General features: G+C 41.8%; 1 protein-coding gene across 1 annotated transcript in view; it reads right to left on the reverse strand.

Moving 5' to 3' along the window:
* LOC144762755 (uncharacterized) overlaps positions 1-13,131 on the reverse strand; it is an 842,179-nt gene extending 829,048 nt beyond the window's left edge. The window contains exons 1-2 of the mRNA XM_078648006.1: positions 13,111-13,131; positions 12,341-12,469 (exon numbers count right to left, since the gene is read on the reverse strand). Coding sequence (XP_078504132.1) covers positions 12,341-12,469; positions 13,111-13,131 — 150 coding nt within the window. The remainder of the gene's footprint in view (positions 1-12,340; positions 12,470-13,110) is intronic.
* Between the last annotated feature and the right edge of the window lie 1,461 nt (positions 13,132-14,592).

Raw genomic sequence — 14,592 nt, forward strand, 5'->3', positions numbered from 1 at the left:
TAAGTAACCCTCCTCTCTCCCGCAGGAAGTCATTTACATGACTTGGCACTTCAGGCACGGAATGCTCTCCGTACACGGGGAGCTTCCCCCCTCAGGCACAACCGCCAGTAACGCCACTTACCATCTTGCTTCCCGCCATTACAGAATAGGTTCTGACGGTGTGAAATACCCACCCTCTGCCCGTTGAAGCACGCTAAAGCTTAAAACTAAGTAAGCCCGTTCTCTAACCTAGGTTTCTGTGTGTACTCCTACATGTTTACTTGTGTGTCAGTCTTGTACGTTATTACACGCTAATGTCACGTTATACAACGATTATATGCACGTATGGAACGCCGCCCTTATTTTGTAATCACAAGGTATGAATTACGGATTGCGGCGATTACTCACATACGCCCCCATGAATAGTCACGTTCATAACGAACTACGAAATGTGTAGCAATGCATCTATTTAGGCACCAATATCGCCTCGATTGATTTATATGAAGTATCTAAATGTGAGCCTCTATCGATAATGCATGAGTATATGCACACACATATTGGCAATACAACTGTGTCCGCCATACTTCTCATGGACACAGGATCCACTTCCTCACGGAGGGCCTCCACCTCCTAGGCATGACTTGTTGAGCACGGAGACACGTCACGACTTCCCTGGCATGAATAAATGAGCACGGAGACACGTCACGACGTTACAGGAGAGTAAGCATGATCACAACTGAATAATGTTTACATCTCTTTCCCCACAGGTCTCCTTTTCATTTTTTCAGCTCACATATTTTGTTGGAGCTTACAACACCTTTGGCCATTTTAGCCACTAGGTACACAGGGGCACAGGACAGGGTGTGCCTTCTAGGGGGCACATACCTTCCGTCCACCTGTTTTTGGTCCTGAAGAATACCGGGCTATTGCCCTATTGGTAGAAACATGTCGACCAACGCACACCAACACATATAGAGACTCCTTGGCCGTAACTCACCTACCAGGGTCTCGCCTTTGAATTTTTAACCATTGTTCAGTTGCTCTAAAATAAAAATTATATTTCGAGTTAAACCAGGACAATTTTTAACATTTTTTTGCACCCACAGTCACAACCCGCTCCACTGTAGTTCAGGTGTTGAAGCACATCCTGGTGACGCTAGGTCATCAGGGTGGACCCCGATGATGAAGCATGTCACCCCTAGGTGGGTGAGTGAGGGGTTTTATACAAAAGGTTGAATTTTCCCTTTTTGCCAGAAAGTACGCCCTCAAGTGAGATTTCTTGAAACCTCAGGAGGGGATACTCCTTCTTTTGTTGTACTTAATTCCTTTCAGGGGAATAGGAGTAACCTCGCTTTCACACCCAGTGAAAAAAGCATCCCTTGCTCTCTCTCTTGTTCTGATATTTCTAAATTGAACATAAAAAACATTTTCACATATGCAGTCAAAATAATGTCCACTAAATTGCACTTGAACCAAAATGAACATATATCAATTCTCCCACTGGATGGGAACAATATTTACAAAAATTTCAATTAACAGAACAAATAGATCACAGATTAAACAGGATGAGTATTGCATAAAGGCGCACTGCCGTTTAACACAACCAATCATTGTGGAGGAGCACTAAATTGATCTGCCATTTCTTCAGGGAACTGGTTCACAAATTTGTTACGAGCATTAGTCAGACTTAGAAATAGATCATATTTAAAACCTTCACCAAAAATGCATAGATTCACATATGAATGAGTTGCATCTTTTTTACACATATGCATCATGAGTGCATATGCTCAGAGAGTGTGTGCAGCAGAGTGGGGACAGTATATATAGACTTTCAAAAGATATCAGGGAAAATACAAATGAAATAGAGGAAGATTCACAGTCAAAACTTTCTTATTATTTACAAACATGTGCATTCACTTTCCCACAACTACCTGTAGAGCTAAACTCACGCCTTATTGAACAACTTGTAAATGGTGCAGTAATTATGGGAAAGTGCTGACAGCGCCCCCGTCTTCAAAGAGCACAAAACGAAATGGCAAATTTACAGTGAGACTGTTCTTCCCCATGAAAAATTTGCAATATATATGTGAAAAGTCTCTAATTTTCCATTTGTTCCTGGAAACACACCAGCTACATTGGATTCTACAGATTATTTGGTCTGCTTTGTCTCAAGGCACTGACATTAGATTTACAGCGGGGATGTATGACGTTACAACGCATACTTTTACATCGCATGCCTTTACAACGCGGTTTTTACATCGCATACCTTTACAATGCATAGCGCTTTGGGGTGCTGGATAGTGAATAGTTTAATTTACTATTCCAACTCCAGTCCCCGTGGACACTAGGGAAGGTGTTGGACAGTAAATTAAACTTATTCCCTATCCTAGAGCGCCCCCCAGCACAATGCGTTGTAATGGTTTGCGTTGTAAAAGTTGCGTCGTAAAGGCACTGCGTGGTAAAAGTTGCATTGTAAAGGCTGTTTCCCGTACAGCGGCCATCACAACAGTGCTCTTAGCAAATAGATTTTCTTGGAGATTCAGGAACACATTTCATAATAGTAAATCTTATTTCAGAATATTGTTTTGTGGTAAAATAACCTACTGACAAATCAAAATTCTGCATGATTGTAAAATAGTGATGCACTTTCAAATCAAAGGCACATGATGCATTAGACTATTTTAATTTCTAAATTTTTACTTGGTATTTTTTAAGCAGCTTGATTAAACTAGCATATTAAAAAAGAGAACCAAAATCAGAGCTCTAAGGTTCATAAAGTAGCCCCCATTGAACTCTGATGGAACTCTGCCATAACAATACCTACATGAGATGTGTAAACATAATCCTGTCAATACATCCTTCGAAAAAATGTACTATGGGAAAATCAATGTCTTATCCTTCTCCTAATCTCGAGTTCATAGTATGAGCCTATGATCTTAGTTATTGTTTTATGAAATTAAAAGTGTACGAATTCATATGAGAAAGTGCACTTACCATCAGCACTGCTGAAAGAATCTACATATTTGCACAATGATGTATATATGATAAATTTGTATGACCCTCCAGTACCACGCAATGAGTTCTTTAAAAGTTAACAATTAATTTACAGTCCCTGGTTATATGGTATGCCTCCTCACTAATGACTTATTAGTAAACCAAATATGCCTCCTCACTAATGACTTATTAGTAAACCAAATATGCTAACGAGATGTAAGCCTATTTTACCATGTTTTAGGGAGTGAGCAGAAACAACCACTAGTTAGCAGTGGCAATGTGCACGGAGTCCTAAAGCCAAGTAAAGTGAGCTCAGAAAAAAAAGAGGGGTGAAGGTAAAAAGTTTGACAGTCAACCTGCAGAGAGGACCAAATCCAAGAAGGCAATATTCTATCATTGGGCTCTACAAAGCCTAAAATATGAAATTTGAGGAAAGAACTGTACTAGTGATGCAGGAGGGAATTGTGCAATGTATATAATCTTTATATTAGCTGGATGGACGACCAGAGAAGGTATTTTCAGATCTACATATGGCGGCAGCTAGGTAGGCTGCCGTGGTGCTCCACCGCGAGCTCCCGTTTAGAGAATTCCCTGCCTCAGTAAGGACTGCAGTTTTGCGGGATGAGTTGTGGGAGTAGATAGCCACAACAATGTTTGCCTTTTTTTTGGTGAAATTTACAGTTTTTCTGCTGTTTTTCCACCGTTGTTCTACAGTTTGCTGTCTCAGGGTTCGCTACTGTTTGCCACTTTTTTCTGGCGTGGTGAGGATGCAGGGCAGTGTTCCGCCCCCGGAGATACCTCGCCGAGCAGTCCGCTTTCTGTGTCCCTGCTCGTTTTTGGAGGACGGAGGATGTCGAGCTTACTGCCTCCGGGATGTGCTTTCCCTGAGCCCTACTGCCCGGTGTGTTGCTGAGTCGTGTCAAGGTCCTGCTGGTCCTGCTGGTGCGGCGTTTCCCTGGAGACTGTTTCCTGAACTGTCTGGTGTGTCCGGGCCGCAAGATCCTCAGGTGAGGCCGAGGCTACATCTGTGGGCAGCCGCGCTGGAGCTAAGGAGAGGGAGGAAACTGCGGGGTTTGGTGCAGCCGTTCCGCAGTTCCTCTTTTGCTGCAAATTCAAGAAGCGCCATTAACAGAACACCTCCCAGAGATGTGCAGAAACAACCACTGTCAACTCCGTTGATAGCAGCTGCAGAGGTGGGGTCAGAGGCTGAGGTTCACGGTAAGGTCAGTGAGAGCTCTGAGGTTACTCTGGCTGAGTTGTTGCCAGGGTCAAGTCCTGCATTTAATATCCCTGGAAATTCGACATGTACCTCGGATAAAAGGCAAGATAAGCGGGGACCGGAAAAAGAAATAGCCGTGCCAGAGGGGGAAGCTGCTAAGTCTGCTGAGTCTGCGAGGGCTGTTAGTTCTGGTGTGTCGGTTAGGAGGAAATCTTCTTCCTATTTAAGCACAGAAGTGAAGTCTAGAGGCACCAAGCATAAGCCTAAGCCTAAGTTAAAATCTAAAGCTAAGAGCCCTAAGGCTGCATTATCTTTAGGGTCAACAATCACCCCTTCGCTTCGATCCTATTTTAAAGCGGTCCCACAGTTACTCAATCTTTCTGAAGATCATAACATGGAATCTGTCCCACCTGCCCCTTATTGCCTTTACTCTCCCCCTGCCCAGGATATATTACCCTCCCTCCCAGTGGGGGAGGTTGATGCTGGGGCTGAAGCTGGGGTAATGGCACTGGACACCCCTAACCTAGAGGGTATGGTGGGTGTAGGAGATGATCAAGAAGTAGAGACGGGAGTCCAGGTCATTGGAGTACTGTCCCCCGTGGAGCGGAGCCCCCCACAGAGCTTGAAAAAAGCGGAAGGACCAGACCCTGGAAATCACTTAGCAGTACCGCCGGAGTTGGAAGGTGCAGCCAGAGGAGGAGGGTGGGGGGACGATGAGAGCCTCAGGGAACAACATGATGATGGTTCAGTTAAAACCAGCATAGTTAATTTTGAAGGTGAATCCTCTATAACAGCGGCTTCCTTATTGGGGATGTTTTCTGCTCTAACAATGGAGATTAGGAAAGGTTTTACTGAGCCCTCCACGAATCATGAGGAGATAAGGAACTATTGCGAAGCATTGGACAGTAAGATTGATGAACTTACCATAAGAACAGGTGTCCTGGAAGACACAACAGCAGCACTTTCGACCCACTTGGAGCAGGCTAAAGTTGATATAAAGAAGCTTACCAGGGGGGATCAAGCACTAAGTGAAAGGATGGAGACGTTGGAAAATAACGCTAGGCGGGGGAACATCCGCATTCTCAATGTTCCAGAGGGAACTGAGGGCTCAGACATTAAGCAATTTATCTCTGTTTTGTTGAAGGAGTCCCTTGGCCTAGACCATTCAGTTGAAGAATTGGCATTGGATATCCAGAGAGTCCATAGGGATCCCTTTCGGAGGAACCCCCAAAGGCCTAAGCCGCGTAAAATACTGGTTAACTTCCATACTTATGTGTTAAAGGAGCAGATTCTTAACCTGGCGTTAAACAAAAGTCACTTGCCGGGGAAGGATATACGTTCCTAATTAGATCTGACCTCCCCAGAGTCACATTGGAGAAACAATGGGAGTTTGGGAGGCGGTTGGATGCCTTTAGGAGGTTAGGTGCAACAGCCCAGCTTATGTTTCCAGCTACCATTAAAGTCATGCATAATAACCAGATGTTCAACATCAGATCGGTGCAGGCAGCCGATGAGCTCTTAATGAAGTTGGGCAATGAGAATAAATAGGATGTGCATAACTGGAGGCAGTATAAGTGCACCTCTTCAGGTAGGCTCAATATCCTCTACCTTATTTATATGCTATGAACACTCCTGGTTTAGAAGCAGTAAACCAACTAGACTAACTAGACCGATTTTTTTTATTTTTTTTAGCAAACTAGGTATTCACTTAACTAGTTGTGGCAATTATTTTTGAGGGCATGTAGGGTAATCTTTTTTATTTATACAGGTCCTTATGTCCTTTTATCTCCTTTATCTCTCCCCTTGGGGCAGGTGGGGCAATCTCACTGGGAGCTCTTGGAAGGGGTGCTATCTACTGGACTATGTTCCGGTTAGATAACACAAGGGTTTTTCAAGGGGTGGGTGGGGGGTAAGGGGGGGCACTGGGTTAGGGGGGTGGTGGGGGGTGGCATAAACATAAAAAAGTCCTCATTGAGCAAGGATGTGTTAAAATGGATGGTAGGAGACAGATGTTGGATAGTGTTTTAAGTTCACAGCTGACAGGCTTAGCTTTAGTTGCTTTTCTCTCTTTTAAGTATGAGTAGTGTAAAATATATCTCCTGGAATGTCAATGGCCTTCGCACCAAGCCTAGAGCTAATAGAATTATGCAATACTTGCGAGACTCGGATGCACAGGTCATTGTGCTCCAGGAGACTCATTTAACTCATGCGGAAATGCTCACCCTTATTAAGAAAAATAGATGGATTGATTTCGCAGTTTCAACAACTCAAACAACAAATACGAGAGGTGTTTCAGTTGTTTTTAAAAAAGGAGCTGGAGCTAGGCTGGTATCAAAGGCGGTGGACCCAGGTGGCAGATGGGCCATTGCGTTAGTGGTTATGGCCGGCGTACAAAGTTACATCCTGGGTTATTATGGTCCGAACCAGGACGATCCCTCTATTTTGGAGTCTATATTCTCACACCTGCTTTCCTTTCCTGAACCTATTATCCTGGCAGGCGACTTTAATGTCGTACTGGATCCTCTATTGGATAAATCGGCCAATAGTCGTTCCCAAGTTTTTTCTAAGACTAGGTCCCTGCTACAGAGCGCAATGAAGCAATATGGGTTTGTTGACATCTGGAGAGAGAGGTCTGGAAAACAACAAGGGGTCTCCTTTCGGAATTACAAGTACCATCACCAGTCCAGAATAGATTTCTTTTTAATCAGTCTGAGGCTGGTAGACTCCGTTAAGACCGTTAGCTATCTTCCGTTACATCTGTCGGACCATGCGGCTGTAGTAATGGAAATTGTTTGGCCGAATAAGAGGCCCTCCAACACATGGTCTTTTGATCGATCTCTTCTTTCCTCTTCGGAGGATATTGCGTTTCTTAAAACTGAAACCCATAACTTTATGAATGCTAATAGGGGCTCAGCGACGACGAGGACTATTTGGGATTCGTTCAAAGCCTTCTTGAGAGGGGTCATTACGGCGAAAGTTTCATATCGCAGGAAGAAACATAGGGAGTAAGTTACCACTATTGAAGCTAACATACTTCAAATTCAACAAGATATAGATACCAACCACACTACCTCTGAACCTGTTCTAACCTCTCTTAGGAATCAGTTATTGGTTCTGAAGGGTAGCTTGAGCTCAATATTAAATCTTAGACTCCAGCAGAGATGGGAGGCCAGCAAGTTGGCCCATTTTGAATACAGTGTAGGGGCGGGGAAATTATTGGCATGGAAGACCAAAACAGATCAGGTTCGTAATAACATAGCTGCGATAACTGTTGATAATAACACCTTTTCATCAGATGAGGATATTAGGAGGGCCTTCAGAGATTACTTTCAGGTGATCTATAAGGAGGTTAATGGGATCTCATCAGAAGCTATTGAGGCTTGGCTGAGGAATATTGATCTACCTTTGTTTACCCCGGAGCAGTCTCAATCTTTAGATAATACCATCACTGAAGACGAGGTTAGATCTGCCATTAAAAGAAGTAAGAAAGGGAAGGCGGCCGGAACCGATGGGTTGCCGGCAGAAATTTATAGAGCCCTTAAAGCAGAACTCGTCCCCTTTCTTACTATATTATTTAATCAAATCCTACTTGAAAGACAGACCCCGCCTGCATCTTGGGATAATGCCTCTATCACCCTCATTTTGAAACCGGGGAAGCCAAGGGTCGCCTGTGGATCTTATAGGCCAATATCAATATTAAATGTGGACTACAAGATCTTTACCACAATTTTGGCATCTAGGTTGGCTTTGATTGCGCCCTTGGTCCTCCATCCTGACCAAAAAGGATTTGTGAAGGGACGACAACTATTTGAGCTTACCTATGATCTGATAGGGGCCCTTGATATAGCATCGGCCCGGAGCCTCCCACTAGCTGCCCTCACGTTGGACGCAACCAAAGCCTTCGACAGGGTCAACTGGGAGTTCCTGTCGGGGGCCTTGGCCAAGTTTGGCGTTGGCGCAGGGTTTCGCCGCGCAATCGGTTTGTTATACAATAGTCCAGTTGCGCGTTTGTTGGTTAATGGGGAATTGTCTGACCCGGTTACCATCTCTAGAGGGACACGGCAGGGTTGCCCGCTCTCCCCCCTACTATTTGATTTCTATATCGAGCCCTTCGCGCAACAACTAAGGGAGGAGGCTACCATCAAATCTTTTTCTTATAGAGGGTGGGAGAGGAAAGTAGCCCTATATGCCGATGACGTTCTCATTCTTACGTCACATGTTGGAACTGCACTCCCTGCAATTTTAAAAATAGCCCACGCATTCGGTCAAGTATCCGGATACGAGATTAATGAAGCAAAGACCGAGATGCTTGTCTGGAATGACGATGGGAGCGCAATGGAGGTACAGGCAGGTTCTTCAATGAGGTATTTGGGCCTACGTATTGTAAAAGACATTGAAAACATTGCCTTAGTTAATCTATCAACAGTAGCTAAAGAGTGCCGTAAGCTGTTACAATCATGGTCCCATATCCCACTGTCTTTAATTGGGAGGGTTAACCTAATTAAAATGTCGATTCTACCCAAAATTTCTTTTTTGTTTAGCACTATCCCCTTATATTTTGATCATGCTTGCTTAGCCAAATTACAGTCAGACATCACATCTTTTATTTGGAACAATAAACTGGCAAGTATATCATGGAAAAAACTTACGCGGCGAAGAGACAAGGGGGGGTTGGCTGCCCCCGACTTGAAATTATCCGCATGGGCCTTCCAGCTGTCTCATACTCGTATGTTATTAAAAACGCCCACTAATCATGGGGTGGGCTCTATGTTTTCAGCTATGTTGGAAGGTGAGGGGGTTGGCCAGTCTGCTTTTCTTTTCAAGTTTGGCAACCCGAAATAAAAAAAAAAAATCAAACTGAATGTCCTGCAAGGATTGGCAAAAATGTGGGCGGAAGTCACTAGATCTATAAAACAAGGGTATTTTTGTGATAGGGGGCTACCTGAAAATCCTGCCTGGCTCGGAGACAGCTTAGCGGTGCCTATAAGAGATGCAGGTTTAGAAGTTTGGGGAGATCTCTTTTTTGAAGGGGAGTTGCTTTCATGGGAACATCTTCAGGCTAAGATCGGCCCTAACCTATCGAGGTTTAAATATCTACAAATGACCAGTTGGACGCAAGCTTACAAAACTCAACCGCCCAGAAGGAATAAGTTTGCACTTGGAGGTCACAGCCTACTTATCAACAATCTCGTGAATAATTTACCAGCTAAAACGGAGACTTCACAGTGGTATAAACTCATCCTTGAGGAAACGGATGGAGAGTTCACCTTACCGGAGTCGTTGTGGAGCCCTTTAATCACTAGCCATAACGTGCAAGACCTTTGGTGTGCGTCATTTGAGCTCTTGTGTAGTATTGTGAAGCCCTCATGGCTACGCAGAAATCATCTTTTTACTCTGCACAGGGCATACTATTCTCCCCTTAAATTATCTAAATTCACTGAGGGCAACTCTGTTGCATGCGCAAGATGTGGGCTTTTGGCAGCATCTGATACCCATATGTTTTTTGAATGCCCCAGGCTAGATACATTTTGGGCAGTGATTAGTAAGACTTTAACAACATCATTGGGTGCCCAGGTTAATATAGATCTGCCTCTTGTGATTTTTGGGATTTTGGATGGACATCAAAGTGCAGCTAAAAATTTGGTGTTCTATGCGGTGCTGTTGGCAAGAAGGGAAATCTGCAGGAAGTGGAAGGAACCTTCACCCCCCTTTTTTGGTGAATGGCAGGCTTCCGTCTTGCAGACAGCTCGCATGGACCTGGCCAGGTCTGGTAACCAGAGCAAAAGGGCTTTCTGGTATCTGTTATAATGGGAGTAATAAAGTGTCTAGGTTTTTTTTTTTCCCCGGGTCCGATGATTACTCTACTATGGTGCCCTTTTTGCTCCTGCACTATGTATACAGCCGTTGCCCGGTCTTAGCCCGGTCCGATGTGGCTGTCACTCCTACCAGGGTTGCCATTGCTTAGGTAACCGGTTGGTTTTATGCCTTCTTGACTGAGCTTGCAATAGAGGGATGCTTGGCCCCCACTCTGTCGCTCCTTATCCCTGCCAGTATTTTCACAAACTGAGACAGCTATTTGTATGCGAATTTTGGTTTGGCATTTGAACAATGGTAGTAATGAGGACAAACAAAAAAACTGTGCTATTAGCAAATAGATTTTCTTGGATATAAATGAACACATTTCATAATAGTAAATCTTTTTTCAGAATATTGTTTTGTGGTAAAATATCGTACTGACAAATCAAAATTGAAAATCTGCATGATTGTAAAGTAGTGATGCACTTTTAAATCAAAGGCACATGATGCATTAGACTATTTTAATTTCTAAATTTTTACTTGGTATTTTTTAAGCAGCTTGATTAAACTAGCATATTAAATAAGAGATCCAAAATCAGAGCTCTAAGGTTCATAAAGTAGCCCCTATTGAACTCTGATGGAACTCCATAACAATACCTACATGAGATGTGTAAAAATAATCCTGTCAATACATCCTTCGAAAAAATGTACTAAGGGAAAATAAATGTCTTATCCTTCTCCTAATCTCGAGTTCATAGTATGAGCCTATGATCTTAGTTATTGTTTTATGAAATTAAAAGTGTACAAATTCATATGAGAAAGTACACTTACCATCAGCACTGCTGAAACAATCTACATATTTGCACAATGATATATATATGATAAATTTGTATGACCCTCCAATACCACGCGATGAGTTCTTTAAAAGGTAACAAGTAATTTACAGTCCCTGGTTATATGGTATGCCTCCTTACTAATGACTTATTAGTAAACCAAATATGCTAATGAGATGTAAGCCTATTTTACCATGTTTTAGGGAGTGAGCAGAAACACTTTACCACTAGTTAGCAGTGGCAATGTGCATGGAGTCCTAAACCCAAGTAAAGTGAGTTCAGCAAAATAAGAGGGGTGAAGGTAAAAAGTTTGACGGTCAACCTGCAGAGGGGACCAAGTCCAAGAAGGCAATATTCCACCATTGGGCTCTACAAAGCCTAAAAGATTAAATTTGAGGAAAGAACTGTACTAGTGATGCAGGAATGATTTGTACGATGTATATAATCTTTATATTAGCTGGATGGAAAAACAGAAAAGGTATTTTCAGATTGGTCCCAATTCAGTCATGGATTCACTGAGATACTAAGCCATGGAATGAGTTTCCAGTATTCCAGTCATCCACCTTTTTCCATTTTCTTTGAAGTCCCCTTTGAATTTTGTCTCTTTCCCTTAGTTAATAAAAATGCTTCATTTATCAAGGTTTTCTAGGTACACATTACAAAACAAGAATTGCAGAGTAATATTCACATCATGTGGCAGTGTTCCAACAAAGAAATGGCTGCTCCGTCAACATATCTGAGTATCTGGATGTAGTGGGCATAAGTCCGGGTGAGTCTATGTCGGTGCATTGACAGGAGTATCGAATTTGCCTATAAAAGATGGTATTTTCAGGCTGAGTCACTTTCTGCCAAAACCATCTCTCCAGGAAGACATCCATCGTCGCAATCCCCCAAATTCTGAAGATAGGCAGGCCCCCAGACTACCCCAGACCCACTCACCCAGTTTCATGCCCATCCATAACAGTACCCTTAACATCTCTCTATACGGTTTGCTGTTTGGGACTGCCCCCAATTCCCCACTCATAGTTGACTTTGTCTCCCTTTCTGGTGATGCCACATTCAATGCCCCGTTCTGCATTCGGGTCAGTTTGAAAATTGCCATAGCAATGATTTTTGGTTGGTACAATTGTGAAAGAAACATATCCCTACATACATTTGTCCTAGACCATTTGCTACATCTATCCCTAATATAAGGGTGTCCTCATATTATTTGATGAGAAGTAGACTAAGGTTTTGTGTTTGTAAAGGGACACATTGAGGGAAATGTTTTTCCTAATTTATTCTGAGGCCTGTTTTGTATATTAATTTCATAGTTCAGAAGAGGCTGCTGTAAGGAATCCATACCTCACATGCCACTTTTTCAATGTCTTTCAAATGTAAACCTGATATATCACTGGTGTAAATTGTGAACATATATCAACAGGCTTTATTTGTTGTATATGAAATCTGGCACATTGATGAATGCAGTTGTATTAAAAACCTAGTGCAAGAAAGGACAAGACGATGAAGTAAGCTTTACCTGCTCTGTGACTGTTGGGGTTAAAAGTTCAGTAGGTTTGAAATCAGGTTTTAACTCTTTGGTACTGGTTACATATGGTTCTTTCTGTAATTCCTGTGTATTGATTTTCCCATTGACTGAGGGATATTTCTAAATTGAACATAAAAAACATTTTCACATATGCAGTCAAAATAATGTCCACTAAATTGCACTTGAACCACAATGAACATATATCAATTCTCCCACTGGATGGGAACAATATTTACAAAAATGTCAATTAACAGAACAAATAGATCACAGATTAAACAGGATGAGTATTGCATAAAGGCCCACTGCATTTTAACACAACCAATCATTGTGAAGGAGAACTAAATTGATCTGCCATTTCTTCAGGGAACTGGTTCACAAAGTTGTTACGAGCATTAGTCAGACTTAGAAATAGATCATATTTAAAACCTTCACCAAAAATGCATAGAATCACACATGAATGAGTTGCATCTTTTTTACTCATATGCATCATGAGTGCATATGCTCAGAGAGTGTGTGCAGTAGAGTGGGGACAGTATATATAGAATTTCAAAAGATATCAGGGAAAATACAAATGAAATAGAGGAAGATGGACAGTCAAAACTTTCTAATTATTTACAAACATGTGCATTCTCTTTCACACAACTACCTGTAGAGCTAAACTCACACCTTATTGAACAACTTGTAAATGGTGCAGTAATTATGGGAAAGTGCTGACAGTGCCCCCGTCTTCAAAGAGCACAAAAGGGAAATGGCAAATTTACAGTGAGACTGTTCTTCCCCATGAAAAATTTGCAATATATATGTGAAAAGTCTCTAATTTTCCATTAGTTCCTGGAAACACACCAGCTACATTGGATTCTACAGATTATTTGGTCTGCTTTGACTCGAGGCACTGACATTAGATACACAGAGGCCATCACAACAGTGCTCCTAGCAAATAGATTTTCTTGGCGATTAAGGAACACATTTCATAATAGTAAATCTTTTTTCAGAATATTGTTTTGTGGTAAAATAACATACTGACAAATCAAAATTGAAATTCTGCTTGACTGTAAAATAGTGATGCACTTCCAAATCAAAGGCACATGATCAATTAGACTATTTTAATTTCTAAATTTTTACTTGGTATTTTTTAAGCAGCTTGATTAAACTAGCATATTAAAAAAGAGAACCTAAATCAGAGCTCTAAGGTTCATAAAGTAGCCCCTATTCAACGCTGATGGAACTCTGCCATAACAATACCTACATGAGATGTGTAAACATAATCCTGTCAATACATCCTTCGAAAAAATGTACTATGGGAAAATCAATGTCTTATCCTTCTCCTAATCTCGAGTTCATAGTATGAGCCTATGATCTTAGTTATTGTTTTATGAAATTAAAAGTGTACGAATTCATATGAGAAAGTACACTTACCATCAGCACTGCTGAAAGAATCTACATATTTTCAAAATGATGTATATATGATAAATTTGTATGACCCTCCAGTACCACGCGATGAGTTCTTTAAAAGGTAACAATTAATTTACAGTCCCTGGTTATATGGTATGCCTCCTCACTAATGACTTATTAGTAAACCAAATATGCTAACAAGATGTAAGCCTATTTTACCATGTTTTAGGGAGTGAGCAGAAACACTTAACCACTAGTTAGCAGTGGCAAAATGCACGGAGTCCTAAATCCAAGTAAAGTGAGTTCAGCAAAATAAGAGGGGTGAAGGTAAAAAGTTTGACAGTCAACCTGCAGAGAGGACCAAGTCCAAGAAGGCAATATTCCATCATTGGGCTCTATAAAGCCTAAAATATGAAATTTTAGGAAAGAACTGTACTAGTGATGCAGGAGGGAATTGAGCAATGTATATAATCTTTATATTAGCTGGATGGACGACCAGAAAAGGTATTTTCAGATAGGTTGCAATCCAGTCATGGATTCACTGAGATACAAAGCCATGGAATGAGTTTCCAGTATTCCAGTCATGCACCTTTTTCCACTTTCTTTGAAGTCCCCTTTGTATTTTGTCTCTTTGGCTTAGTTAATAAAAATACTTCATTTATCAAGGTTTTCCAGGTACACATTAAAAAACAAGAATTGCAGAGTAATATACACATCATGTGGCAGTGTTACAACAAAGAAATGGCAGCTTCGTCAACATATCTGAGTGTCTGGATGTAGTGGGCATAAGTCCGAGTGAGTCTATGTCGGTGCATTGACAGGAGTATCAAATTTGCCTATAAAAGATGGTA

Source organism: Lissotriton helveticus, chromosome 6 (assembly GCF_964261635.1).
Source record: "Lissotriton helveticus chromosome 6, aLisHel1.1, whole genome shotgun sequence".
NCBI lineage: Eukaryota > Metazoa > Chordata > Amphibia > Caudata > Salamandridae > Lissotriton > Lissotriton helveticus.